The 25,088-nt window shown below is 36.9% G+C and overlaps 1 protein-coding gene and 1 long non-coding RNA gene across 3 annotated transcripts; one reads left to right on the forward strand and one right to left on the reverse strand.

The window, feature by feature from the left end:
- Positions 1-4,281: 4,281 nt before the first annotated feature.
- Positions 4,282-10,267, reverse strand: LOC148581018 (uncharacterized). 2 transcript variants are annotated; one of them, XR_015907355.1, is made up of 2 exons: positions 9,446-10,267; positions 4,282-4,901 (listed from the first exon to the last, which is right to left on the reverse strand). It is a non-coding gene; the product is annotated as an uncharacterized LOC148581018 (long non-coding RNA). The 2 variants fall into 2 exon arrangements; XR_015907356.1 differs by lacking the exon at positions 4,282-4,901 and adding an exon at positions 7,135-7,322.
- A 12,601-nt stretch (positions 10,268-22,868) lies between these two features.
- LOC148581019 (AUGMIN subunit 1-like) lies at positions 22,869-23,590 on the forward strand. Its single transcript, XM_088488422.1, has 2 exons — positions 22,869-23,116; positions 23,548-23,590. The coding sequence occupies exons 1-2, from the start codon at positions 22,869-22,871 to the stop codon at positions 23,588-23,590; spliced, it is 291 nt and encodes a 96-aa protein (XP_088344548.1).
- Positions 23,591-25,088: the final 1,498 nt, after the last annotated feature.

The raw sequence follows: 25,088 nt of genomic DNA on the forward strand, positions 1-25,088 counted from the left end.
GTTGGTCTCTTGGCATCTTTTCAGAACTAGTTTCAGGTGATCAAGACAGGAGCTGAATGAGTCTCCATATACTGAGAAGTCATCCATGAAGACTTCCAGAAATTTTTCCACCATATCAGAGAAAATAGAGAGCATGCATCTCTGGAAGGTTGCAGGCGCATTACACAGCCCAAATGGCATCCTTCTATAAGCAAACACTCCAGATGGACATGTGAATGCTGTTTTCTCTTGATCCTGGGGATCTACTGCAATCTGGTTATAGCCTGAGTAGCCATCCAAAAAGCAGTAATAATCATAACCTGCCAGTCTCTCTAGCATCTGGTCTATGAATGGTAAAGGAAAATGATCCTTTCTGGTAGCTGTATTGAGCCTTCTGTAGTCAATACACATGCACCACCCTGTAACTGTTCTTGTAGGAACCAGTTCATTCTTTTCATTATGAACCACTGTCATGCCTCCCTTTTTGGGGACAACTTCGACAGGGCTCACCCAGGGGCTGTCAGAAATAGGATAAATAATCCCAGCCTCCAGTAATTTGGTGACCTCTTTCTGCACCACTTCCTTCATGGCTGGATTTAGCCGCCTCTGTGGTTGAACCACTGGTTTAGCATTATCCTCCAATAAGATTTTGTGCATGCATCTAGATGGGTTTATGCCCTTAAGGTCACCTATGGACCACCCAAGAGCTGTCTTGTGTGTCCTTAGCACTTGAATAAGTGCTTCCTCTTCCTGTGGATTTAAAGCAGAGCTTATGATCATTGGAAAAGTGTCACCTTCTCCCAGAAATGCATATTTCAGGGATGGTGGTAATGGTTTGAGCTCGGGTTTAGGAGGTTTTTCCTCTTCCAGAGGAAATTTCACAAGCTCTTTCATTTCCTCTGAATCCTCCAAATCAGGCTGAACATCTTTAAATATGTCTTCCAACTCTGATTCGAGACTCACAGCCATGTTGATCTCTTCCACCAAAGAGTCAATAAGATCAACTTTTATGCAGTCTTTTGATGTGTCTGGATGCTGCATGGCTTTGACAGCATTCAACTTAAACTCATCATCATTGACTCTCAGGGTTATTTCCCCCTGTTGGACATCAATGAGAGTTCATCCAGTTGCTAGGAAGGGTCTTCCTAGAATAAGAGTAGCACTCTTGTGCTCCTCCATTTCCAGCACTACAAAGTCAGTGGGAAAGGCGAATGGCCCAACTCTGACAATCATGTCTTCAATCACGCCTGATGGGTATTTAATGGAGCCATCAGCAAGTTGGAGACATATCCGGGTTGGTTTAACTTCTTCAGTTAAACCAAGCTTTCTGATAGTGGATGCAGGTATTAGGTTGATGCTTGCCCCAAGATCACATAAAGCTGTCTTGGTGCAATTACCTTCTAATGTGCATGGTATCAGAAAACTCCCAGGGTCTTTAAGCTTTTCAGAATGACTGCACTGCATTCTTCAGTGAGGAGAACTCTTTCAGTTTCTCTCCAATCCTTCTTATGACTCAAGATCTCTTTCATGAACTTAGCATAAAAAGGTATTTGCTCAAGTGCCTCTGCAAATGGAATCTTTATTTCAAGAGTCCTGAGATAATCTGCAAAGCGAGCAAATTGCTTATCCTGCTCCTCTTGGCGGAGTTTTTGAGGATAAGGTATCTTGGCTTTATATTCCTCAACCTTAGTTGCTGTAAGTTTATTTCCTACAGAAGTGGTTGAAGAAGCCTTTTTAGATGGGTTGTCATCAGCACATGTGTGTGTCTGATCCCTCACTGGCAATTGAGTGCCAGAGTTAGAAGCTGGAGTGACGTTAGACGCCAGCTCCTCATCTGTTCCTAGCGTTTGAACGCCAGAACTGTGCTTCTTTTGGGCGTTCAACGCCAGATCCTTGCTTGTTTCTGGCATTGAACGCCAGTCCTGAGCATGGTCTGGGCATTCAGCGCCAGCCTTCCACCCAACTTCTGGCGTTTTGGTGCCAGAATTATTTTTTCCTGGGCTCTTACTGTCCTCAGATGGATTTTTGGTGGTTTGCTCATTTCTTGGTTTTCTGCTGCCTTGAAGTGGGGTATTTAGTGCTTTCCCACTTCTTAATTGAACTGCTTGGCATTCTTCTGTTATTTGTTTTGACAGCTGCTGCTTTGTTTGCTTTAATTGTACTTCCATGTTTATATTAGCCATCCTTGTCTCTTGTAGTTTATCCTTGAATTCAGCTAACTGCTTTGTTAGAAAATCCAATTGCTAATTGAATTCAGCAGCTTGCTCTACAGGACTGAGTTCAGCAGTTACTGTTTTAGCCTCTTCTTTCATGGAAGAGTCATTGCTTAGGTACAGATGCTGATTTCTAGCAACTGTATCAATGAGCTCTTGAGCTTCTTCAATTGTCTTTCTCATGTGGATAGATCCACCAGCTGAGCAATCTAAAGAGATCTGAGCTCTTTCTGTAAACCCATAATAGAAGATGTCTAACTGAACCCACTCTGAAAACATTTCAAAGGGACATTTTCGTAGCATCTCTCTGTATCTCTCCTAGGCATCATAAAGAGATTCATTATCTCCTTGTTTAAAGCCTTGGATGTCCAGCCTTAGCTGTGTCATCCGTTTTGGAGGAAAGTATTGATTCAGGAATTTTTCTGTCAGCTGTTTCCATGTCTTTATGCTAGCCTTAGGTTGGTTATTTAACCACCTCTTGGCTTGGTCTTTTACAGCAAATGGAAACAGTAATAATCGGTAGACATCCTGATCTACTTTCTTATCATGTACTGTGTCAGCAATTTGTAAAAACTGTGCCAGAAACTCTGTAGGTTTTTCCTGTGGAAGACCGGAATACTGGCAGCTTTGCTGCACCATGATAATGAGCTGAGGATTCAACTCAAAGCTACTGACTCCAATGGAGGGTATGCAGATACTATTCCCATATGAAGCAGTAGAGGGGTTAGCATATGACCACAGAGTCCTCCTGGACTGTTCATTTCCACTTAGATCCATGATGGAGAAAGGGAGATGATGTAAAAATAAAAAAATTTATTTTTATTTATTTATTTATTTATTTATTTAATTATTTCGAAAATAAAATAATTAAAATAAAATAAATAAAAATAGGTGAAGATTTTCGAAAAAATGAGGAGAGAGAAAGTGGTCAGGAAGTTTCGAAAAAGATATGAATTGAAAAAGATTTTAAATTTTTTTAAAAAATCTGAATTTTAAAAATAATTTTCGAAAATTTGTTTTAAAAAAAGAGAGAAAAGATATTTTTGAATTTAAAGAGGAAAGAGTGAAACAATAAGATAGCCAAAGATTTAAAATTTTTAGATCTAATGCTCCTTGTTTTCGAAAATTTTGGAGGGAAAACACCAAACTTAAAGTTTGGCACGAGATTTAATAGAGAAATTATTATTTTATTTTTTTTTTGAAAAATTTTTGAAAAGAAAATAAGAGACTCTGACCCAAAAGACAAAAATTTTCTAATCTAAGCAACAAGATTCACCGTCAGTTGTTCAAACTCAAACAATCCCCGGCAACGGCGCCAAAAACTTGGTGCACGAATTGTAAATCACACTTTTTACAACTCGTACCACTAACCAGCAAGTGCACTGTGTCGTCCAAGTAATACCTTACGTGAGTAAGGGTCGATCCCACGGAGATTGTTGGCTTGAAGCAATCTATGGTTATCTTGTAACTCTTAGTCAGGAAGACAATAAAATAATTCACTTATCAAATTTGATTGCAAGGAATAAAAGTGCAGAACACAAATTATACTTGTATGCAATGATGGAGAATATGTTGGAGTTTTGGAGATGCTTTGTCTTCTGAAATTCTGCTTTCCTCTGTTTTCTGATTCACGCATGCACGTCCTCCTATGGCAAGCTGTGTGTTGGTGGATCACCGTTGTCAATGGCTACCATCCATCCTTCCAGTGAAAAGGGTCCAGATGCGCTGTCACTGCACGGCTAATCATCTGCAGGTTCTCAATCGTACCGGAATAGGATTTACTATCCTTTTGTGTCTGTCACTACGCCCAGCACTCGCGAGTTTGAAGCTCGTCACAGTCATTCAATCCCTGAATCCTACTCGGAATACCACAGACAAGGTTTAGACTTTCCGGATTCTCTTGAATGCTGCCATCAATCTAGCTTATACCACGAAGATTCTGATTAAGAGATCTAAGAGATATTCATTCATTCTACGGTAGAACGTAAGTGGTTGTCAGGCACGCGTTCGTGGAGGAATGATGATGATTGTCACGTTCATCACATTCATATTGAAGTGCGAATGGATATCTTAGATAGGAACACGCATGTTTGAATGAAAAACAGAAATACTTGCATTAATTCATCGAGACACAGCAGAGCTCCTCACCCCAAACAATGGAGTTTAGAGACTCATGCCGTCAAAAGGTACAAAGTTCAGATCTAAAATTGTCATGAGGTACAAAACAAGTTTCTAAAAGTTGTTTAAATACTAGACTAGTAAACTAGGTTTACAGAAAATGAGTAAACTGAGATGGATGGTGCAGAAATCCACTTCTGGGGCCCACTTGGTGTGTGCTGGGGCTAAGACTTAAGCTAATCACGTGCATTGGGCTGTTTTGGGCGTTCAACGCCAGCTTTGGATCCAATTTTGGCGTTGAACTCCAACTCCTAACTTGTTTCTGGCGCTGGACGCCAGACAGCAGCATGGAACTGGCGTTGAACGCCAGTTTACGTCGTCTATCCTTGAGCAAAGTATGGACTATTATATATTTCTGGAAAGTCCTGGATGTCTACTTTCCAACGCAATTGGAAGCGCGCCATTTGGAGTTCTGTAGCTCCAGAAAATCCACTTTGAGTGCAGGGAGGTCAGAATCCAACAGCATCAGCAGTCCTTTTTCAGCCTGAATCAGATTTTTGCTCAGCTCCCTCGATTTCAGCCAAAAAATACCTGAAATCACAGAAAAACACACAAACTCATAGTAAAGTCCAGAAATATGAATTTTGCCTAAAAGCTACTGAAAATAGACTAAAAACTAACTAAAACACACTAAAAGCTATATGAAATTAACCCCAAAAAGCGTATAAAATATCCGCTCATCAGTGCCTATACGTGACATTCTCCCACTTCGGTCCTAAAATACTATCCTAGAAAAAATAAGTTCAACATAAAACTTAAATAATTGATTATAGTTAGAGATAGAAAATCTACCTAAAACACAGATGCATAGAATACAGAAGAAGTAAAATCCAATTAATCTCAGGAAAATAATACCATCCTAAAAAAATAAGAGAGCTTATTAAACTCACAATGTGAAATTAATTAATTTAACAAACTACACAAAGTCTTCCAACAATGTCGACCACTCTTAATCTCACTCTATTTAACCTATCTTGATTTAATTTCTATTTACATTAAATTAACATAAGAAATCCTAATCACAAACTTGATTACCCTAATTTAATCAATAATTTAGTAAAATACCTAACAAAATCCTAAACTCACAAAAAAAATAAAGACCCTAAAAACACTATACCAAATCCTAATCACGAACTTCATTACAATAATTTAATCAATAATTCCAAAAAATCCTAAACTCACATATATATATATATATATATATATATATATATATATATATATAGAGAGAGAGAGAGAGAGAGAGAGAGAGAGAGAGAGAGAGAGAGAGAGAGAGAGAGAGAGAGAGAGAGAGAGTTCGCATTTGAAATTAATCCCAATATTACCATCGAATTTACCAGTAGAACCTTCCGATGGAAAATTGTTTAAACACAATGTTTCATTAAAGTGAGTTACCGTTGGCGAAATCCAACAGTAGATCCGCCGATACTCTTGGCGCCAAAAAAAAAATATTTTGCGCCACTTCTCATCGTCGGATTTATAGTCGGAAAATTAATTTCGACGGTAAGCAATTTAGGGAACCAAATATAGGCTGTATCCAACACAAAAACCAATGCTAAATCTGACGGTAATGGGCACCGCTCAATCTGACGATATTTCTGATGGTATTCAACGTTTTTCTTGTAGTGAGCTATAGAAATAAAAACCAAAATGAGTAAAACAAAGCCGAAACAATAGATCATTAAAAAGGATGCAAGGTGGAGAGGTATGAATTACTTCAAACATAAGAATTAGGTCATTGAAGAATAGCGACAACAGAGAACATATGATATAAGCACAAAATCAGCAAAGCAACAAAAACATTATCAAAGAACTCACTCCTAATCTCCCACTTTCAGCTTGAATTTCAGAAAAATAATGGAATAGCAATGGAAGAGTTTGATCCCACTAAGGACATAAATCAAATAGTTAGAGAAGAGGAGAGTGAAGCGTTGCGCAGAGAAGAGAAGAAAGTGAAGAGTGAGGAGCAATGGCGCGCTCGAAGAAGGGGAGAGTAGTGGCGCGATGAAAAAACTGGGTGGGTTCAAGAGTAGTGGCGCAATCGAAGAAGAGGAGAGCAATGACGCGATGAAAAAACTGGGTAGGTTCAGGAGCAGTGGCGTAATCGAAGACAAGGAAAGCAGTGGCACAATAAAAAAAACTAGGTGGGTTTTGTTTTGGATCGTGCGTGTGTATTTACTGAATGTCTCCATATCTATATTCGTATGCATTATTTTACTATATTTTGATTCAATGATTGAAATTAGTGGTTAAAAATGATATAAAAATAGCATTTTTTTAATAATAATATGATTAGGATTTTTTCAAAAATTAACATGATCTAAAGAGATTATGAAGTGGACCTCGAGTCCAACTTGAGCAAGACTCGAGTAAGCAATTCTAGACAACCATGTCATTTTTTTGGAATTTTTGAATGATTATACTCTTATAGGCATCTATCTAACCATCTCAACTTTATTGATAAAATGCAATGGTGCACGTTGTTATTCATGTTACACCGCTGAGTCAGCATGTATTTTTTAATGGTGCAGGTTGTTATTCATGTTACACCGCTGAGTCAGCAGGTATTTTTTACATGTTAGATTTGTAACGATCTAACTTCCAATACGTCATGATCGTATCAAAAGTAAGACGTTACTAACCTATTGTCTTTATTAACTATTTAATATTGAGCTTTTAATTTGATATTGCGTTTCAGTTTTTAAGAAAATGTCAGAAAGTTTTGTTTTTTACTTTTTAAAATCATATATTAAACATCATCAAATAATAATAATCACGTAATTATTAATAATAATAAGTATTATAAAAAAGAATTCAAATGAAACTCAGATACAACTCCTATCCCTTTGTATAAAATAAAATCTTATGAAAGCAACTCAACTCATAAACTTAACTCATAAATAAGTCTAATAATCGCCTGCAACTTCAAATTGAGTCTTCGAACCTGTGTCACTAAAAGGGTGGAAAATTTTTGGGGTGATAACAAACTACACATTCTCAGTAGGAAATGGGAATGCCGTAAAAGTAATGAAATAAAATGGAAATATTTAACTTTTCTTTAACTTTCTAAATTCAAAACAGATTTCAATCACAAAAGTAGTCATTAACCATCTCTCAACCACATAATCATTTCTCAACCACAACATTTCACCTCAATACATCCGTGAACTAATAGCACAAGTAAGAGATCCAAACCAACACACAAACAAGTCACAATAAGACAAACAGCACATCCACAGAGAAATAATACAAGCAAACACAACCAAATGCACATGCACAAACAATATGATGCATGTTTGTCCTAAACAGACTATGAGTTCACGTGTCGGTTTACACCCTGCAGCCCGACATTACCTAGGAACAAGTCCCAGATATGTTTTCCCTTTGTGTCTTTAGTGCATACGTGTCGGTGGTAAGAATACCACTCCTTTGTGACTACCGGTAGTCAGTGCAAAACTCGACCCCATAATATACGCACAAGGGCAAATAGTGATCCTCAGTTCATGGGTTTCCCCGAGATCAACATACAACAAAATAGAGATCCTCAGCTCATGGGTTTCTCCAAGATCAATACACAACAAACACGATCCTCAGTTCATGGGTTATTCCCGAGATCAATACACAACAAACAACGATCCTCAGTTCATGAGTTATCCCCGAGATCAATGATTATCAATTTATAGGTTTTTCCTGTATTTAAAACCATTAATTAAAACCAAAACCTCTTTCCATTCTTTAAACTTTCCTTAACTTTCTTAGACATTCTTTCCCAAAAACCTCAACCACCAAATCATAATTCTTTTCTATATAAATCGAACTTAAAATAGTATAATTCTTTCCTTAATAAATTGAACTCAAAATAGAATAAATAAAACTCAACACAAAATCTATTCTTTTCAATAAATTCAAAATCAAATAGCATAGTTTCCCAAATCCAAGTTTTTATAAAATAACATTTCAAACAAGACCTCGAATTTTATAAAATTTCAGTAGCACCTTCCCTAAAACTCGGACTTAACCACCCTTACGGGTTCCCTCTTCCTCAATAATTCACCAGTCATTTTCTCAACAATTATCAAAATAGCAATTCTCAATAGCCATCTAATCATAATCCAGTTTAACGACTAATATCCTATCATCAATTAAAACCAGAATTTCCATAAACCATTCTTTAAAAGTAAATCAGTCCAAATTCAAGAATTCATAACTAATATTCCAAAAACCAACCTTTCATATCTCTAGTTATTTTAAAGTTATTTAGTTATTAGCAAAGTTACTATTTTGTTCTAAAGATCAGATTTCAAGAAAATAGTTCAGTCAACCTTCAATCCTTTAACCGTCCTCAAAATCAATTCTAGTTAACCATAAATCAACAATAACAACCATCACAGCACCATCAAGCAAATCAGTCGATAATAACCAATTAAGCATAATCAGAAAAAATCAAGATTCTCTGCAATTCCAAAACAACCAGAGAACGAATATCAATCACAGCCTCAAACTAAAATCATTCTCATCAATTAATCACTCACGACAACAAAAACCAGTCACAATCACAACCATAATCTAAACTCAATTCATCAATTATCAAAACGTCAGATTTTCAATAATTAACTCATCATATTTCAATTTAATAAGTAATATCAAATAAATCACCATTCACAGCCAATTTTAACCAATTCCAACCCTTTGCAAATCCATTTCACAGCCATTCCAATATATTAAATTTCCAATTCAATATTAAACAATTCAAAATAATTCATTCAAGATCAGAATCTCAGCCAATTCATCGCGAAAATCAATAATTCAAAACACAATTCACAACCGCATCTAATTTCACTTATAATTTAAAGTATTCACAACCGTATCTAATTCTAATTCATAATTCGGAATAATCACAACAGTATTCAATTCTAATCATAATTCACAATAATCACAACTAACTATTCTCAAACACATTTCAAGCAATTCACATCAATTAATCAATTCTTAACCATTATTAAGTATTTGCAATTATCCAATTAACTTTGTAGGCATTCCAAATTAAAAATGTTTTTTAAAAATAAATTCCCTACCTCCGAGTGTCGAAATCCATAGAAATTGGGAATGCTGCACAACTCTAATAGCAGCCATATCATCTCAAGATAGTAGCAGCAACAATTTGGCATCTCCGATCGACGGCAGCAGCACTCTGTCAGATTGCGGCACCCGTTCTGTCCCCTAGGCAGCAACCACAGTGGTTCTGGGCAGCTCCAGTAGCAACCACCATGGCATCTTGGCTTCAGCAGCGGTTTCCGATGGCAACGGCAGCGTGCAGCTCGACGGGAACCTCTGTCTCCAGCAACGACAGCAGCTATACAAGCCCCTGTCTTCCCTGTCGCGTCTCTCTTCTCTGCGAAATCCTATCTCTCTCTTCGTGCTCGTTGGCAGTGGCAGAAGTGGTGGCGACGAACCCTAGCAGTGGCGGCGGCGGACCGGTCGCGGTGGAGGCAGCAGCGCACACCGCATCTCCTCTCCAGTCTCGGACGCGAGCTCTCTCTCCTCCACCCTTCATGCTCGACGGCGACTATGACGGCGATGACTACGGCCCACTTCGAAGCAGCGACGACGGCGACCTCGTGGCAGCAGAGCGCAACGAGAATCAGAATCGACGGCAACTTCTCCTCGACGGCAACGAGCTCGCACCAACGGCTGGACGGCAATGAGCGTGAATGACGGTGCAGGCAAGACGCGATGGGGGGCGGCGAGCTGGACGGCGCCAGCAGCGTGGCTCTTTTCTGATCGCAGCTCCGTTCCTTCTCTCTTTAGTTCTCTTTTCTTTGTTTCTTTCCTACTGTTGCTGTGTTGTGTTTGAGAAAGGGGAAAACTGAAAAGTGTGTGCGTTTAGCCAAAAAGGGGGTGGGGTGCGGCTGAGTTTGTCAAGGGAGGTTAGGGTTAGGTTCTAATTTGGAAATTAGGGTTATTAATTTAATTTAAAAATTTAAGGTTAAAAATTAGGGATTTTATAAAAGAATAAAAATAGATATGAATAAATATTTTGATAAAATTAAAAGGTAGAATAATTTTAAAATCAAATGTATTCCGTTAAAAATAGTTAAGAATATTATTTATCAATATATTACTAAATTTAAATAATTATTTTTAATTTAAATTATAAAATGAATAGGTTAATTATATTTTATAAAGTATAGTTTAAATTCAAACATCAATTTTTTAAATTAAATCATATAAATTTCTATTATTTTTCTATCATTAGAATTTTAATTTCAAATTATATAAAATAATCATTTGTAAAAATCACACAAGAATATTAATTAGTTCAACTCCAATAAAATTAAAAAACTTGAATTAAATCATAAATTATTCATAATAAAAGTTACTTAAATTAAAAATTATACCATTCTTTCTTATTTTTTAATTACTGAAATTACGTGAAATGTTTAATTATAATAAAGATTCTAATTAATTTAAATTTTAATTATCATAAAACTCTATTTAATTATCTTTACTAAAATAATTTTTTTAAAATAAAATTTTTAATAATTATAATAAATTGTAAATAACTCATCATTTAATTTTTCAAAAACTTGGGTTATTACAAAATTCTCTATATGAGTGCTTTTAAATTATAAAAAAAAAAAACTCAGCTTTGTTTTAATATTTGCTTTATGAATGATCTTGTGTTTTGTACAGTAAGTAACTCGTTTTGGTATGATGGCTTGTTTATTACGCTGGATATTACTTTTCTGTTGGTGTGGGTGGTCCATTGGATTTGTATTTTACATGTTTTACCAAGGGTAGAATTAATGATAATTTTTGTAAATTGGGCTGCCAGAGTTGATTCCACTAAATTCCAAAAACAGGACAGCCATGTTCAAAGCTGCACCATTAATTTCACAGTGTTGGGAAGAGGATGGAATTTTATTCTAATAAATATTGGACGTGTTTATAGTATTTGGTTCAAGTTTGATAGGTTTTAAGTTATTGGTTAGTTGATTATGTAGGTTTTGAATTCGGCTATTAATAAGATTTTCTTAACTCTTATCAAAATCGAATAGCATCTTCTTTTAAATATATATAACTGATTCTCCAATAATCAAGATCACATGGGATAAATTGAGGTGAAGATGGGAAATGTTTAGTATTAGAGCGGAAAATTGTGGAGTGTTTCATTAAGGTTTAATTACGTTTCTATAATTTTGCAAAATTTTTAATTAAGTTTTTATATTTTTTTTAATTGAATTTTTACATTAATTTTTTTTAATTGGATTTTTACACTTTTTTTTTTCTTTTATTTAGGTCTTTATACTAATTCTTTTTTTTTAGTTAGGTCCTTATAAAATTAAGTGAATTACTACTAAAAAGGACTTAATTAAAAAAAAATTAGTGTAGGGACTCAATTAAAAAAAAAGTATAGAGATCTAATTAAAAATTTCACAAAATAATAGGAATCAACAGAATAATTAAACCTTTCATTAATTAACTATGTAAACTATGACAAATTTTAAAAATATGATTGTTAAAACTGATTTTTTGCAAAATATGATAAGTGGATAGCTAACTTCTAAAATTTATAAATGATTTTATCGGGATCAAAATTACATAGGACCAAATGGTGATGAAAGGTGAATGTGTCTAATATAATAGTATAAATTTTGAGAGGATTTTGATAATTTTGGAATTTAGTGTGAATTTTTTAATAAGAATTGCCTCATTAGTTTTTTTTTTTTAATTTGGTTTTAACAACAATACAACAGCTTTAAAAATTCGTAATAAATTTTACAAAACTTGAATTTATGTGGGACAAAAACTAAAATGAAGTTTAGTGTTCTTAAGGCTACATTTGGTTCTGAGAACAGAAAAAGATAAGACAATGAGAACAAGACATAAAGGACAAAGATACAAAAATTAGTGTTCTTATATTTTATTTTGTGATAAATTAGAAAAAGTTATGAAAGTCTAATTTATTCTTATTTTTTTATTAGAAAAATTTGGAAAAAAATATAAGAGTAAAAGACAAATAAGTCCTTAACCTTTTTAACGTGGACATTTTTGTCCCTCAGGATTGAAAAATACATTTAAATCCCTCACCTTATAAAACGCGTGACAATTATACCCCTCCGTCGAGTTGGGCTGAAAATGGCAACGGAGATTGCTGACCTGGAAGGGTGGAGACTGAGCTGTCCGTTTTGCTTGATGATGTGGATGGAGAACAAATTGTTAATGGACAAATTGGTCCTTGTGCCTCAAAACGACGCCATTACCATGACTGAGCCCTATTTGATCGAAATGCATGGTTGAACCCATGGCCGCTGATGGTGCAATCGTCCATGACGAATGAAGGGGGTTCTTCATGCACAAGACCTGGAGGGGGATCTTCATGTGCTATTCCAGGAGGATGTGATCGAGATGGGATTGCGCCAAAGTGCTTCTGCGGTGTATATGTCATTCTTTACAAGTCAAGAGCAGCAACTAATCCTAATAGAATGTTTCTAGGGTGTCCATTCTTCAAAGTAAGTTACTATTTTTTTCAATAGTTGGATGAGACTGTAATGTGTCTGATTAGGTGATTCTCTGAAAATTTACTCCAGGTTAAAGAATGATACTGCTGGTACTTTGTCTGACTTGATGAACACCTGAAAAAAATTAGGGCCATGGAGTCTCAAGCATTGGGTGCTGTGGATGATGCTGAGGGAATAGACGTTGAAGATCAACACCTTCGAAGTTGGGAATTGGAAAAAAAATGGAAGATTTGGAGAGAAAACTGTTATGTATTGAAAAGAAAAAAAACATGAGTTTGTGGCATATTACTTTGATTAGTGTAGTTGTTGTTATTGTTGCTGTATGTTTCTTAAAGGGCTGAAGATGATTTGATGTACATGGTGATGTTGTAATGAAAATTGTCATTGTTGGCTATTTAATGGGAAGTTTATTTTGGACTAAATCCAATTTTCTATGAAGTTTGAACAACTAAAAAATACTGCAAGTCACCTATTATATAAGGTAGTAATTCTGCACAGAGTATAACCAAAATAGAAACAACAATGTATCTGGCTTAATCCCAAACATTACTTAACATCATAAGTTTGCCACAAAATAACAAAACGTCTGGTTGGCATGTAAATAAGTTTGCCAAACTATGATAACTAGACAACATTGTTCAATTCATACTAATAACTAGGACAAAAAACATAATTTCATGCAGTTATGTTCATTTATTCTGATTGTTGCATCCAGGAGTTGGGACGAACTTGAAAATTCTTGTGGTCCCACTGCTAGCTACTTTCAATGTCTCCTTTGATAGTGCCCCACTGGTGCTAGTGCTTTGAGTTTGTGGTATATTTGGGGGTGGATTTGGTGGTACATTTGATGGTGGATTTGTACTTATTGGGGACTGATAATTGTTTGCTTGGGTCTGAATTTAGAGGCAGTAGTTCGGAGTTTGGGTTGCCCCATTCTTGGCAGCTGGGATGGAGGCTTAAATGGAGTTTAGACTGGAGCAGATGGTATTGTTGCTGCAGCTACTTGAGTATTGAGTGGTGCAGTAACTAGTGTAGTCCCTGATGCTGCTGCCTGCATTGTTGTGTTGGTTGGTAGTCCAGCAGCATTCTGGCTAAAGACATCATTCTGCAAAAGCAACCGACATATTCAGAGATTCAAATTCAGGGACAAGAATAAAGTGATTGACAATATGAGTGTATTGTTTAGGGTGGTCTTACAGCAGACTATTCTTGCACAACACTAGTGTCAGCAAATTTTCAATAGTCTTCTTAGCTTTTTTTTTTCTTTTTGGTTTTCAGTTTGGGTTGCTTGGTGCTCCTTTACAGGTCTTATAGTTATGACATTTCTCGTTGCACTTGCTACACGTAACTTGAAAGATTCTCTTCAACTTGTCCCCCTGAATATGAGCCTCAGCAAGGTCCTTGTTGCGGTTGTATACCTTTGGCCTCCCAATGGGTCGCTTGATGGGTGGTGGAGCAAGCCTGAGCTGGTCAGTGGAAGTCTAGAATTCCTCACTAGGAACTGGTTTTATGCAATGTGCATATGTCTTATAAATGGATTCCATACATAGCCAAGGATGCACATAATCATCTGGCTGGTCATACCTCTTTCTGATTGCAGCAACAGCATGAATGCATGGCATGCCTGAATCCAAAACAATTCACATATTACCTAGCATTATACCAGAACAGATGAAAAGAAAATCTTTCAAATTAAACCATGTACCAGTCAATTGCCATATGTTGCATGAACATGTGTGTTTGATCATATCCACATCCACTTTGGTCTTCTTTCTACTAACTTCAAATCTTTTTCTTTCGTTATCTCCCACCCACTCAGCAATCCACCTGTTGCTGGGTTTTATCTTCCTCTATAACTTTTTTTCTTGGACTAGTGTAACCTTTCCACTATGGTTCTCTAACAGCCTAATGTGCTTGGTCATTCTCCTCATTAGATAGCACCTAATTTCTTTACACATAGTCAACATTGGCTTAACTATGTACTTAACCACTTTTGTGTTAATTACTTCGTAAATGTTATTAGTTAGATTATCCACTTTGGGTCCATGGCTAAAAAAAGCTTTATCCTAAGTGGCTGGTTCAAATTTCATCAGATACTTCCATGTTGCCTTATTCACCCCCTTCAGCTTCTCCATGGTCTCCTTGAACTCTGGTTCTGTTGTGCACTTAGCACACTCCCATACTATGTTTCTAATGTGCATATCTTTGAACTGATTTATGAAATTCCTCCACATGTGCATGACATAATTGCGATGATGTGCTTTCAGCATTACCTCCTTTAAGGTTGGTAGCAGACCCTGCAAACACATAAGATTGAAAACACATAAATGTAGTAAAGATAGTCCAGAGTAATTTAATATGCTACCTTAATTTACCCAAAAATAAACAGAGTAGAAGTCTGACCTTTTGCTGGTCAGACATAAAGTTCCAACCAAATTGACTGGCATCACCCAGATCTTCCTGAAGCAGTGTGACGAACCATTTCCATGATTCCTTAGTCTCAGATCTTGTAGCACCGTACACCAATACATGGAATTGGTTATTCGCATCCTGTGCCACTGCTAAAAGTAGTTGGCCTCTATGGTATGTCTTAAGAAAAGCTCCATCTAGATGGATGAAAGGTCTACATCCAGTCTTAAAGCTAGCCTTGCTTACAGCCCTCGAAGTAGATATATATTTTGTCAAAGACAGAGAGGAATTGAGGGATAGGTTTCACATCAACTCTTGCTGTTGACCCAGGATTACTCTTAATTATCTCCATGCCATATTCCCTGAGCTTGCCATATTGTTCCTTTTCGTTTCCCATTATCCTCTCTTTGGCCTCTTTCACTGCCCTGTAAGCCATCATCTGATGTACCACCAAGTTAAACTCTTCTCTAAGGAAGTTGATTGCCTCATTAGTTGTTGGTGCATGAAATCACAATCACACTTTTGTAACTCTGCACAACTAACCAGCAAGTGCACTGGGTCGTCCAAGTAATACCTTATGTGAGTAAGGGTCGATCCCACGGAGATTGTCGGCTTGAAGCAAGCTATGGTTATCTTGTAACTCTTAGTCGGGATATCAATTATTCTCAGATTTAATTGCAAAAAGTAAAAGAACATAAGATAAATACTTGTTTTGCAGTAATGGAGAACATGTTGAGGTTTTGGAGATGCTCTATCTTCTGAATCTCTGCTTTCCTACTGTCTTCTTCATGTATGCAAGGCTCCTTCCATGGCAAGCTGTATGTTGGTGGATCACCATTGTCAATGGCTACCATCGGTCCTCTCAGTGAAAATGGTCCAAATGCGCTGTCACCGCATGCCTAATCATCTGTCGGTTCTCACTCATGTTGGAATAGGATCCATTGATCCTTTTGCGTCTGTCACTACGCTCAGCACTCGTGAGTTTGAAGCTCGTCACAGTCATCCCTTCCCAGATCCTACTCGGAATACCACAGACAAGGTTTAAACTTTTCGGATCTCAGGAATGGCCACCAATAATTCTAACCAATACCACGAAGACTCTGATCTGAATCAGGAGGGTAAGAGATAATCACTCAGTCTAAGGTAGAACGGAGGTGGTTGTCAGGCACGCGTTCATAGGTTGAGAATGGTGATGAGTGTCACGAATCATCACATTCATCAAGTTGAAGTGCGAGTGAATATCTTAGAATAGAAACAAGCGTGATTGAATGGAAAACGGTAGTAATTGCATTAATTCCATTCAATATGAAACGTGTAAAGTGTCATGAGGTGTCCAAATACAATAGCAAAAGGTCCTATTTATAGAAAACTAGTAGCCTAGGGTTTACAGAAATGAGTAAATGATGCAGAATCCACTTCCGGGCCCACTTGGTGTGTGCTTGGGCTGAGCATTGAAGCTTTCACATGTAGAGACTTTTCTTGGAGTAAAACGCCAGCTTTTGTGCCAGTTTGGGCTTTTAACTCCAGCTTTTATGCTGACTTGGAACGCCGGTTTGGGCCATCAAATCTCAGGAAAAGTATGGACTATTATATATTGCTGGAAAGCCCAGGATGTCTACTTTCCAATGCAATTGAGAGCTCGCCAATTGGGCTTCTGTAGCTCTAAAAAATCCACTTCAAGTGCAGGGAGATCAGAATCCAACAGCATCTGCAGTCCTTTTTCAACTTCTGAATCAGATTTTTGCTCAGGTCCCTCAATTTCAGTCAAAAAATACTTGAAATCATAGAAAAATACACAAACTCATAGTAAAGTCTAGAAATATGATTTTTGAATAAAAACTAATAAAAACTAACTAAAATATACTAAAAACATCCTAAAAACAATGCCAAAAAGCGTATAAATTATCCGCTCATCAGTTGTCATATAAGGTTGACTTGCCATTCTCTTCTCCACTTTCTTACTGATCCAGTATTAATTAGCAGTATTACTATTCAAATCTCTAGCACATGTATGCTCTGGATTGAAAGTCTTTCCTGGAAACATAACAGTGTCTTGTTGTATGATAGATGTGCCAGCCATGGACAGTCTTTACCCTTGTAGCCAACCCTCACTCTTTCTTTATCATTTTTTATCCAGATAAGTTCTCTCCCTTCAGAAATGAACATATCTCTTACCACTTCTTTGAACCCATCAATGGTTGCAAACTTGGTTCTAATCTCAAATCTACCCTCCCCAAATCCATACTCATCATTAAAAATTGGAAATTCATGTTTGTCTCCCTCATCTTCTGAAGGCACTGGTGTGTGAAGATCCTCTGATTCATACTCATAAATAGGGTCATCATCATCTGAATTCTCCTCATTCATATAAAGGCTGATTGGAGGCCTAACATTGGGCTGCACAGTAAGCACGGCTTCTTCAACTTGTATAGTAGGCCTAGTTCTTTGGGGCTTTACATTAGGCCCACACCCTTTGGACTTGGCAGCAGGCCTGGTCCTTTTGGGCTTTACAGTAGGCACAGTTCCTTTGAACTTTGTAGTTGGCATAGTTCCTTTGCCATCACTCCTACTTACACTCTTTGGTCCAGCTCTTTTTTTACTTCTACTTGACTCTGTCCCTGTCCCTTCCTTGGCATTGACCTTATTCTTTGGCAGAACCTTCTCCTTTCCTTTCAGATTTTTTTTTCTCTTTATACCATCATTTTTCTCATCACAGCTAGAATAATCATCATCAGAAATAGTTTCAGAGACAACCGGAGGAGGTTTATACAGTTCATCCTCCCTACTATCATACCCATCATCTTCTGTGGATAGTGATGACTGAAGCTCCCTCATGATGCTATTAACATCAATGTGATCATCAAATTCTTCTGCCCCGTTTCTACAACAGCATCTTCTTCTACTATTTGTGACTCATCGACGGGGTGGTCGAAGTAAATGTAAAACTCATCCGTGGTTGAATTCCTCAGTTTGTTCTCTCGCATCTCATTGATTCCTGCATTTCCTCTCAGAATGTGCAGTCCAGACTCAATGTCACTGCTTGTTGGGTCATACCAATAAACTTCCCTGTATGATGCATAGCCCAGACCCTTGAACAATGTCACCAAATCCCCAAAATTCACGAAGTCCAAGTCCATCTTTGGAAAATTTTCAACATTTCCACCAATATACTCAAGAGTTCCACTGGGTCCTTGATAAACTCCAATTTTGTGGTTTATATTGTGTAGAATTTGGGGGTTTTTGTCAATATTTCTCACACTTATTCACAAGAAATGCATGGTTTTGTGTTCCTTTCCTAATATTGCTCCATAATGAAAAACATGCTTCTTTTGCCTTAAAATTGCCATATTTTAATCCTCTTTTATTGCCATTCGATGCCGTGATGTATTTGTTGAGTGATTTCAGGAATTATAGGGTAGGAATGGCCTAGAAGAGAGAAAGAAAGCATGTGCAAGAGGAAGGAACATAAAGATTTGGATTTTGGAAAACTCAGCATCGGCGCGCACGCGCACTCCACGTGCACGCGTGGATGAGGATAGCTAGAAGTGGCACGCAAGGATGGACGCATCCGCGCGGATCAGAGGATTCCCGTCGACGTGCACGCGCACTTGGTGCGCACGCGTGGATCTCAAAAGCAATCAGCGCGCACGCGCGGAAAGCTGCACGTGACCTCATTAAAGGAAATTGTGCCTGGCAATTTCTGAGGCTCATCAGGCCCAAATTCAAGCTGTTTCTGCATGGAAAATACCCAAGGATGCTAGGGGAAAAGGGGGGATCATTCATTTTACACTAGACACAATTTTTAGCTAGTTTTTTTTCTTTGTTCTTCTAGAGAGAGAAACCCTTGTTCCTCTCTAGATCTAGTTTTAATTTGATCTTCCCTTGTTAAATTCTGAGTTGGATCTTGTTAATTACTAGTTTTAATTGTTCAATTTGAATTCCTTAATACAATTTTGCTTAGATCTTGTGTTAGTTTTATGAATTCTTGTCAATTGTCATTTTATACCCATTTCATGAGTGTTGTGAATCTTGACTTGTTGATGTTACATTGATGATCTCTATGATTAATTGTGTTGTTTGTGTGATTGCATGTTGATAATTGTTAGTGGGTACTTGTTAATTTCAATTTAATTGCAATTTGAACATGTTCTTTGATAATGCTCACCATGTGTTCGATGAATTGTTTACTTTGATTATGGAGTAGTTCTCTTTACTCTTAGCCTAGGCTAAGGAGATTGGGTAAACTTGAGTCATTGGGTTTAATGGATTTGATGATTTGAGAACCCTTAGTGGTCAATTTGATAACCATTGACACTAAGCTATTACTAAGTCAATTAGTAGTGAGGTTAGAACTTATGGGTTGATGTTGACCAAACCATTTGACGTACTTCAAGTATAGAAGTAGACTTAATGAGTTTGGTTCGTTATAATTATCAAGATATGGTTATTAGACAAGGATGGTGACCCCAATTCCCATGCCTAGCCAAGAGTTACTTTTATCATTTATATTTGGAAATCCAAATTCTTGATTACTTGTCTTAGTTATAGTTGCTTGTTTGGTTTATAATATAATTATATTGGATGTTACTTTGCTAGTTTGGAATTGCTCATATCTTGCTTAGTTATTTGAATTAGTTTCTTGCAATTTAAGATTACTTGCTTGTTAAGATTCCTAGTTTAAATTCTTGCTCATGACTCACAACCCCGGATTTCTAACCAATATTGAAGCACATGTTTGCCCATTCCTTGTAAGACGACCCGAGGTTTGAATACTTCGGTTATTTCTATTGGGGTTGAACTTGTGACAACCAAATCCCTTTCTAAATTTGATACTCGAGGATTGTTGTTGGTAGAGCTATACTTGCAACGCAACTTTACCGAGAAATTCTTTACCGACGCAACCCCGAGTTGCATCAGTCCTCTACCAAAATGGCCTTCGTGATGAAAAATAGGTATCACATACATATCATCTATCTACATTACCCACAACAACATATATCAGACATTAAACCCTAGATCAAGTGCCTCAAATTTTGAAATCAGTAAACTCCACATAACTTTTTCTCATTCTTTTACCTGAAATAAAACATGCAATCATCCCTAAAACCAACCCCATGCATTATATTGTCACAAACATTTAAACAACAACGCACGTATCCTCGACTATTACCCTTACCTCTGTAGAAGATGACAGCTTCTTGCCAGACAAAGCTTGCCATTCCCCTCGCCAACCATGACATCCACTAAGCACACCACCACTTTTAACTGAAGGAAGATGTTTTTTTTGGAGGGAGAAAGAAGCTGTTTATCTTCTGGTAGGGTTTTCTGTAATAACTGGAGTAGTTTCTGGGTGTTATGGGATTACGAAGAGTGAAATAAGGTGGGAGATGCTAACAGTGTTGTTTTGAGGCACAAGGACCAATTTGTCCATTAACAATTTGTTCCCCATCCACATCATCAAGAAAAAAGGATAGCTCAATCTCCACCCCTCCAGGTCAGCATTCTCTGTTGCCGTTTTGAGCCCCAACTCGATAGAGGGGTATAATTGTCACACGTTTTATAAGGTGAGGGATTTAAATGTATTTTTCAATCCTGAGGGACGAAAATGTCCGTGTTTAAAAAGGCCAGGGACCTATTTGTCTTTTACTCAAAATATAATAATAAAAAATATAATTATAAAAAATTAACAAGAATAATTGAAAAAAATGAAAAATAAATTGTCTCTTGCTAGTGTCTCCGTGTCCTTCTTGTCAGGATGGATACAAAATACATTAATTTAGTTTCTCTAGATACAATGTCTTTGTTTATATGTCATCTGCCAAACATGATTTTGTGTCTCTATGTCCCTGTCTCAGTGTCCCATGCCAGTAAACAAATGCAGCATAGGATACCTCTATCAAAGAAGTGAGTTAGTGCGGAGTTGTTACCCGTTATTTAAAAATTTTACAAGGAAACTATGTGTGGTGTTGTTGAAAGAATAGGGACCTCTAGTTCTCCTTTATCTTCTGGAGCTAGGATGTTTAGAACATATTTTTTTATAGGGTAAAGTGTACTTTTTGTCCCTAATGTTTACTAAAAGTTTTAAAAATATCTATAAATTTTAATTTGTTTCAATTTTGTCCCTCAATTTTTTTATTTGTATTAATTTTACTCTTACTGCTAATTTTTAATAATTAATATTTTTTCAATTATACCCTCTCCTATCCCTATTCCTCGTCGTCATCATCATCATCATCATCGTCTCTCTCTCTCTCTCTCTCTCTCTCTCTCTCTCTCCCTTCTCCGCCGACTCTCCATCATCATCATCACCACCATCTCCGTCGAGCTCCATTCTCGACGACCACCACCCTTTTTCTTCTTCTTCGCACAAACCCAGCACCACCTAAGCCATCTCTCTCCCTCCTTCTTTGTTCGTCGCAGGCAACCACTCAACACCATCGCAGCTCCTCTCCCTTCCCTTTTCTTCTTCTCCTTTTCTTCTCTCCATATCCCAACCTCTACCTCTGTGTCTCACTCACTTTTAAACACGAAATCAAAATAGAGCAACCCTGTTTCTCTTATTTTTGGCGAGCTCAACATTTCGGTAACTACGTCTACTGCCTCTAATTTCTGTTAGTTAATTTTGATTTGCAGAGTTAAGTTGATTAATTAGTTAGTAGAACACAGATATAATTTTCTGTTTTAGTGAATATTCTATTCTAGGATTATTAAGTTGTGATATATTCTTGAAAGTATTGGAAATTGACTAAATTGATGAGATATGCCTCCATCGACGTTGTAGATTTCAGATCTAGCTAAGGAAGAGCCGCCGACGACTTACCTTGGAATGGTCCGACAGCAACAATAGTGAAATTGCAGAGAATATTTTTTATTGTTGTAGAAATTTAAGTGGGTGACAACGGTGAAGGTGGTGTGTTGGGTAATGGTGAAATGTGAGAGAGAAAGAGAGAGAGTGAAAGAAGTGTGATGATGATGGGTATAGAGAAGAGGTATAACACTACAAACAAACCATGTTTTAGTGACAAATTTTTAGTGGCAATAATACAATGGCCACTAATTCTTTAATTTAAGTTATGTTTTTGCGTCAATTATATATTTACTTTTATTACTATATATATTATAATGGCAATTATTTTTATTGCCACTAATAAATACAAAAAAAATTTGTTTGTAAAAAATTTTTAGTGGCCATAGAGTTATGGCCAGTATTATTATCATTAAAATATTTTTTTAATGAGTTATTGCTTGTGCTTCTTAGAACTTTGGTGTAAAAAATGTTGATTCAGATATTTAAAGAGAAAGGGATCTAGCTTATGTTGAAGGTGAAAAATGGTCTCACCGCCAAAACCCTAATCTCATCGTATCCGTCGCTGCCACCATCGCCACCGCCGTCGAGCAAAGGCGCCTCCTCCACTAACTCATCTCTAGATCTGGTAGCAATGCCCAAACCTCTGACATCTACGCCTTTTTCTGACACCGCCGATCTTCAGCAACAAGCTGTGACGTCAATACAAATCCCAAAATCACCTCTCATATTGCACTCTGTCTCTCCTAACTCGAAGTACGAATGGCCGATCAGAATCCTGCGGAGTCAGAACCGAAAAGCGGCTCCGATGCGTCTTCTCGGATCGAGGAAGTGAGTGAGTGGTTGGCAAAGACATTTGAAGCCACCGGCAAACCCGTTACAGAGTTTGAGTACACGCCTCGCAGCATCTCGCATTTGCACGACCTCTTAATCGTCTCCAAAGCCAAAGACGAAGCTGCGCGTCTCGTCGCTCGTGATTTCCACCAGAAGGCCTCTGAGTACCGATCCCAAGGTACGGTTCTAATTAATCGTGATTCAAGTTAATTCAAGTTAGTGAGACTCATGGAAGTTATATATTAAATTGTTGACTGGGCCTCAATTCTCGCTTTACCAATTTCCTTTTTAATTTTTAATTTTATCTTTTTTTATTAGGGATTGATTGTTGGAATTCCTAAGTCTAGATTTGATGAATTCTATTTTTGTAATCTTAATTATTATTACTTTCTTGGTTTGTGATCTGAGATGACGATGATGATGATTGTTTGAAGGACAATACTTTGATCAAGTTACTTATGCTCATTTTACATCAAGGACACATTATTTTAGGGTCATGTCCATGTTTTTGAACATGAATGTGTGTTGAACCTTCTAAGATGCAATAGTAATGCACTTTTAAATTGTTTTTAGATAATGGAATTTGAATCGGTCCATTTGTATTGGTGGGCATGCTTTTGGTGATCAGTATCAGGCCACTGATACTGTAATTAATGGAGCTGGGAAGCTAAAGTTGGTATTTGGTATGTTTACCAGAGTTGCAATCAAATAGCTTGACAGGATCACTGGCCAGGTAATTATTCAAGTTCCTAACAATTTGATTTTTATTTATTTTAGTCTAATCATGCTTAGGGTTTCGTTCTGTTAATTGTTATAGGGACAATCTGCGATATCGGTAGAAGATACCTTGAAGATCATAATCTGCAGGTTCACTCAACTTGATCTCTTAATTCTTGTTTGGATATTTGTTAATGATGATCATTTCGTGCTTGGAACTTGTTCAGTACTTGTTCCATCGTGTGATTGTTTAGGAAACAACACAAGAAGCTCTATTCCCTTGAGATGGAACTTGCTGCTGCTAGGAATAAGGGTTTTGTTTTGAAGCAACTGCTTGAGACCAATGGGATTTACTTTGAAGGAAAGCCTTTGGTCATGATAGGTGTAATCACAACATTTGGCCGCCAGAAGAATAGGGACGCCATTCGCAATGTCTGGATGGGAAGTGGTAATTATATATGTTTTGTTCTTTCTCTTGTTTGATTAGAAATCACTAACATTTTAAATTACTCTGTCATGATTAATATTGCACGATTTGCTCACTGAGATTGTGGATTAGAGGTGGTTTTAACATTAAGAGTTCTTTCTTTGCAAGTGCATCTTTGAAGAAACTGGAGGATAGAAGGGCATTGTTGCACGATTTGTTATTGGGAGAAGGTTTAAATTCTTACTTTTAATTTTTCTGGGATGAGGGGCCATGTTGGATCCAAATTGTGATTCTTATGGCTTAAAACAATTTTGCAGTGAAAATTGTGGAAACAATCAGGATAAGGACATTGATCGTGAGAATAGGCTAACTAATGACTTCCTAATTCTTGTAAGTTTAACTAGTCGAAGGATTTTATTCTCTTTAAGCATTCTGCTTTACTGGAATTTGGCAAGTATTTTGTGGCTTACTGTGAGTGAAAAATGAGGTCTTAGAGCATAAGCTGGTTTAGCTCATTGCCTTCAACTCTTATGTTGACAAGATGATCACGTGAAATCAAATGAGGGGATCGCAAATAAAGCTAAATTGGTTTTTGCTTATGCTATAGATAAATGGGATGCACTGCAATTATGTTCATCAATGATGAATAATTATCTCAAGGCAAGTTTTAATTTATTATTATTGGCAAATAATTGTTGCTTTAGTTTTAATTCAATGTGTTGATTTTCGGGCACAAATATTTGGGATCAAATGGTCAATGTTACTTTGTTGCAGCTTGTCTATAATCAACTCTCATATAAGAGTTACATTATTGTTACTTTATAATAATTAGTTAATTATCTATACTCCTAATTTCTTCAAGTCGAATGTGTGTGCTGTGTCTATATATATGGCCAAGTTGATGGAATAGAATTTAGGTAAATATTATGACGAGTATATATTTAATTAGCATAGGGTAGTTCTATAGGATAATATTGCATGCTAGCTTAATTTTATTTGAGCTA

This window comes from Arachis ipaensis, chromosome B10, assembly GCF_059453495.1.
Source record: "Arachis ipaensis isolate K30076 ecotype BB chromosome B10, ASM5945349v1, whole genome shotgun sequence".
In the NCBI taxonomy this organism is placed as follows: domain Eukaryota; kingdom Viridiplantae; phylum Streptophyta; class Magnoliopsida; order Fabales; family Fabaceae; genus Arachis; species Arachis ipaensis.

What these genes read in the sequence shown, in the direction of transcription:
- LOC148581019 (XM_088488422.1), top strand. Translation starts at nt 22,869, where the DNA reads ATGGCCGATCAGAATCCTGCGGAGTCAGAACCGAAAAGCGGCTCCGAT. An exon ending in GCCTCTGAGTACCGATCCCA is followed by an intron (nt 23,117 to 23,547) that starts AGGTACGGTTCT and finishes ATTTGTATTGGT; the next exon opens with GGGCATGCTTTTGGTGATCA.